General features: G+C 37.1%; 1 protein-coding gene across 1 annotated transcript in view; it reads left to right on the top strand.

Annotated features, from left to right (window-relative positions):
• The first annotated feature begins 462 nt into the window (after nt 1-462).
• The window catches only part of Karybeta3 (karyopherin beta 3), a 9,167-nt gene continuing 4,276 nt past the window's right edge, over nt 463-5,353 (top strand). The window contains exons 1-6 of the mRNA XM_018512692.1: nt 463-579; nt 2,114-2,263; nt 2,692-2,918; nt 3,589-3,685; nt 3,960-4,525; nt 4,925-5,033. Coding sequence (XP_018368194.1) covers nt 499-579; nt 2,114-2,263; nt 2,692-2,918; nt 3,589-3,685; nt 3,960-4,525; nt 4,925-5,033 — 1,230 coding nt within the window. The 5' untranslated portion in view covers nt 463-498. The remainder of the gene's footprint in view (nt 580-2,113; nt 2,264-2,691; nt 2,919-3,588; nt 3,686-3,959; nt 4,526-4,924; nt 5,034-5,353) is intronic.

The raw sequence follows: 5,353 nt of genomic DNA, 5'->3' as shown, positions 1-5,353 counted from the left end.
CCCACGAGGTATATTTACCGCGTATCGCGTAACTGTGTAACCAATCAGAAGCGATCCGCTGTTGTGGTTTCGCGTTTTACTGATTATTGATTGGTTACGCGGTTACGCGATACGGGATAAATACACCTCATGGGACTCCAGCCTTACGCTTACGCAAGTTACGCCGCATGTGACGGCACCCTTAGGGACTCAGTGTGTATTCCACATTACATGATTTCTGATAGGTTGAAATTCTTATTCTCTGTTTTCTCTTCCTTTTATTGTGCGGAGCTCCTTATAATTACAACGAAATTTGCGTTAAGAGTTACAGAATAGGCCTGCTGGTCTTGAAAAGAGAGAAAACGAAGATGCTGAGTAGAAAAAGTGCACATAACGCGAACAGACTTAACGTTGGCAACGTCACGGGCAGATAGTGACATTTCGCTGTGCAACGTTGGTACACGTCAAATGACGATAGATTCGGGCAAGTGTGCGCTTGGCTTCAGTCGGTCAGTAACAATGGCGGCAGATCTCGAACAGTTTCAACAGCTTCTGAATACACTCCTCAGCACAGATAACGATGTCCGGACGCAAGCGGAGGTACGTTTAAACCCCCAGTGAATTTTCGCGGCCGCGCTCGATCAATGTCGAACGCGTGCCGGTCGGCGGGAGTGTCCGCGGCGTGGCCTGTTCCTGCCGAGCACGTTGCCGACGTGTTGTCACGATCTCGCACGCGGATGCCACAACCGGCGTTGAATGCGCGACGCAGTTCGCACCCTCGACGTCATCGTAGCGATCGATCGCGACACGTCGACGAGGAGGGTCCGTCGCGTCCAGGCGAATTTTGACGCATTCACGCGATCGGTCAAGAAATCCAAAATGGTGTCTCGCATGCGGGTATCGCGCGGCGCGCGCCCCGCGTGCCATCCGTCAGCTCCGCGTGTGCGAACGATCGACAGAAGTCCGACGTTTCTCCCTTTCTCGCGACGCTCACCGTCCGAGCTCGGCTACGAAGGCAGGGCTCGCGTCCACGGTTGAACGACGTTTTGTTACGTCTGTTCGTCCCCCCCGCGACGCGGTGGCACGCACATTTTACGAGAATTACGAGATGCATCCCGTTTTCCCGCCTACACGCGATTTCCGGCGAATGCCGTAGCGTGTTCCGCGTGCGTCGTTCTTACCCACCTTGCGACCCACCCGATCTGATTTGATCATTCGCACGATTTTAATACCGTTCGGCGAGTTCTATATATGTCTTACCTTGACTCACCACGCGATCACGTGTTGTTATTCGTCGAATATTCATACGTGCACTGATTACAGTATGTATTCCGCACGAAATGAGTCAGATTTAGCATAGCAAATTTAGTTCGGGAGAGAGTACTTTGATTTTGGCAGCTGTGAAATTTAGGTATCTATAGATACATTCATTGTATATATGTTCTTACTTCGTATATGACTTATTATCATTATACTATACCGTATAGTAACAAGACAAAAGACATTTTCTTTGTAAGGCTGCATCTTTGTATTTTAATTTAGAATTTCTTATATTAACCCAAGCATTGCGGAGATTGTCATAATAACCCAAAAGATTTTAAACATCTGTTTCTTGTTAAATACTTGTTTTGCATTATAATAAATAAAAGTTCTTTGTATATATTTAATTGTTTATTTTATCAGATATATTATAAGATTACCATTCCATAAAAACTATTAGCTTGTTAAAATTGTCTGTAACGTTTTAGCACCAATGGGTTAAATTCTTTTGACATTTCTTTGACATTATTGTAAAATTTAATTTTTGAAGAAATAAATGCTCATTAGACAAATATAAATATAAATTTTGAGTAAAAACTTTATGTTTGTAATATATCTTTCTAAAGCTTGGTTTCATCAACGTAAGATTAACTTTAATCTCAGTTCAATTTACCCTTTATCTTTGCATAATTCTGAGAATTAGAAGAAAATAAACAGTAAGCTAAACTGAGATTAAGGTTAATCTTATATTTGTGGAACCAGACCTAAGAGATTTTATATTGTTTTATTAGAAAATATTTGTTACTACATGTATTCTTATTAGAAACATTATAACAAAAATTTTAAGTGCATTTTTAATTCTGTAATTATTTAGGAGGCGTATGGTAATCTTCCAGTGGAAAGCAAGGTGACATTTCTCTTAACTACTATTTGCAATGGTACACTTGCAGAAGAAATGCGAACTATTGCTGCAGTATTGTTACGTCGATTATTCTCCTCAGAATTTATGGACTTTTATCCTAAGGTAGTCTGAAGGCAACTGTTACCAACGCCGATTAACTTAACCGATGATTAACTCAATCAGCAGAATTACTATTATAGATAGAAGATTTTCATTACTTTTATCACAATTAAGTATAGGAACGCAGAGATAGAAGTATATCACGAAGAGATAAGGTTAAGAACGATATATACAATCTTGTTGTTGACTACATTGCTGAGTTGAGACTACATCGAGTTAATCGTCGATTAAGTTAATCGACGTTGGTAATAGTCGCCCTAAAACTTTATTTCCTAATTTCTAGCCATTATATGAAATTTTTGCTAAAATATGCTCTTTTTCAATTCATTGCTATTTTATTTCTTAAGAACCTCTTATCAAGAAATTAATGATTATCTATGTTCGAGTCAAAAATCAATTAAAAATAAATTTGTTATGTAACTGTTATACAGATTCCACCAGAGGCGCAAGCCCAGTTGAAGGAACAAATTTTATTATCGGTTCAAAATGAACAAACTGAAAATATTCGACGTAAGGTCTGTGACGTTGCAGCTGAAGTTGCCAGGAATTTAATAGATGAAGATGGCAATAATCAATGGCCAGAGTTTCTTCAGTTCCTATTTCAGTGTGCAAATAGTCCATTACCGGCATTAAAAGAAAGCGCTCTTCGTATGTTCACGTGAGTTTCTTCGAATTCTATCTTATATGAATATATTTTTATTTTAGACCGTATATGTGAGAAACACAATCAATACTAGAAATTTAAACGCCTATTACGGTCAAAGCTGGATCTTCGTTGCTTTAAATAATTCAATCTTGAATTACTAATATATACTATATATGTACTTGCATATATACCATATTGTAGTCTTTTTCAAACTGCGCGCCGAATTATTTTTCCGGACTAAATAAACGCAATTAAAACTACTCTAGTAATCGCGAATTAAATTGACAAATTTAATAATTTGATGCTACCATCAAGCATGATATATTATAAAGATGTTAATATATTAAAACTGTTAATAAATTTATTGCGAAAAATATTGGCTTAGGACGCTCGTACGGTTTACAAGAGATCCGGGTTCAAGTCCCGGCCGAGGTAATATTTTTCGTGCTAATTTTAATTGCGTTTATTTAGTCTGGAAAAACAATTCGGCGCGCAGTTGGAAAAAGACTACAATATGGTATATATACAAGTGCATATATAGTATATATTAGTAATTCAAGATTGAATTATTTAAAGCAACGAAGATCCAGCTTCGACCGTAATAGGCGTTTAAATTTCTAGTATTGATTATATGAATATGTTCATTAAGAAAAGAAGTAAAGGAAATTAAATGTGCTTGCAGATCCGTCCCAGGCGTATTTGGAAATCAACAAGCAAATCATCTTGATCTTATAAAACAAATGTTGCAACAGTCCGTGTTAGATATGACAAATTATGAGGTAATGTAAAATTTACTTACATTTTTATTTAGTTTAACGGAAGATGGATACATGAGAGTCGACAAGACAAGATTACTCGTCACGTAATTCTTCCAAAAAAAAAGTGCCTTCTGATGACTGTAACTTGTGAAGTACTATTTTACAGACAGATACGGGGCATACATTTTGTGGAACAATTATATTTGTGACATTCTAAAAACAAAAATTTGTTTAATTATGAAATTTTATCATTATACGGGTAATTACAACCGTTACAATTGTTCTTATCACACAGGTCAGGTTTCAAGCAGTACGAGCAATTGGAGCGTTCATAACATTACATGACAAAGAAGAAAACATACACAAACATTTTTCAGAATTAGTTCCAGCGCTTGTACAAGTAACCGCTCAATCTATAGAAAAGCAAGATGATGATGCTCTTATAAAAGTGTTGATAGATATTGCTGAAACCACACCAAAATTCCTCAGGGGGCAATTAGATAACGTTATGCAATTGTGCATGAACGTATTCTCCAATGAAGAAATGCCTGACTCTTGGAGACAATTGGCACTAGAAGTTTTAGTAACTCTGGCGGAAACAGCACCAGCTATGGTACGGAAAGGTGGTGAAAAATACATAGTATCTTTAGTGCCATTGGTACTGAAGATGATGACTGACTTGGAAGAAGACGAGAAATGGAGTTTCTCTGATGAAATAATTGAAGAAGATAATGATAGCAACAATGTGGTTGCAGAAAGTGCTTTAGATAGATTGGCGTGTGGGTTAGGAGGAAAAACTATGCTACCACAAATCGTGCAAAATATCCCTACAATGTTAAATAATAGTGATTGGAAGTATAGGTAAACATATAACATCTGTATCTTACATATTTATTTATATTGTTACGGCTGTATTGAAATCTAATATTTGACATTGCATCTATGTATAATCTACGTATAATCGAATAATAACACATTCACAGAAAAGTCAGCAGTTATATACTTTTATGTAATTGCGTTACATCTGTGATAGAATAACCAATGAGAATCCTCTTTTTCAGCTGTCGTTCTGGCAGTTGGTCTGAGATTCTCATTGCGATGTTTAAGATAAAAATTGGTAGTTGTATAGTATGACTGCTATAATTATAAAAACATACAGCTTTTTCAATATTTGTTAAATAACCAAGTTTTATATTTTTCTACTTTCTCATCTATATTCGTATATATATATATATATATAAACACATTTCTTATTATTAGGCACGCAGCACTTATGGCTATCTCAGCTGTTGGTGAAGGGTGTCACAAGCAAATGGAAGCTCTTTTACCACAAATAATGGATGGTGTAATACAATATCTACAAGACCCGGTAAGTAAGACAATGACAAATTTACTTTATATTAGGTGTACAACTTTGCTTCCGCCGTTTTTCTTCCGAAATTCAAGGCTTTATTGTAAAAAAACTGGTTATACATTTATGATTCAAAGTATTGTCCATCGCTGGCCATTACTTTCTCCCATCTTTCGGGCAGCGTACGAATCCCGCGTCGAAAAAACTGATCATCTTTTGAGGCGATCCACGAATCGATACAATTTTTTACTTCTTCATAAGACTGAAAGTGCTGGTCAGCCAGGCCGTGTGCCATTGATCGAAACAAGTGATGGTTAGAGGGAGCAACGTCTGGAGAA

Source organism: Trachymyrmex cornetzi, unplaced genomic scaffold, assembly GCF_001594075.2.
Source record: "Trachymyrmex cornetzi isolate Tcor2-1 unplaced genomic scaffold, Tcor1.1 scaffold422, whole genome shotgun sequence".
Lineage (NCBI taxonomy): Eukaryota > Metazoa > Arthropoda > Insecta > Hymenoptera > Formicidae > Trachymyrmex > Trachymyrmex cornetzi.
The sequence above is the reverse complement of the archived record's forward strand: the minus strand, read 5'-3'. Positions and strand labels throughout refer to the sequence as shown.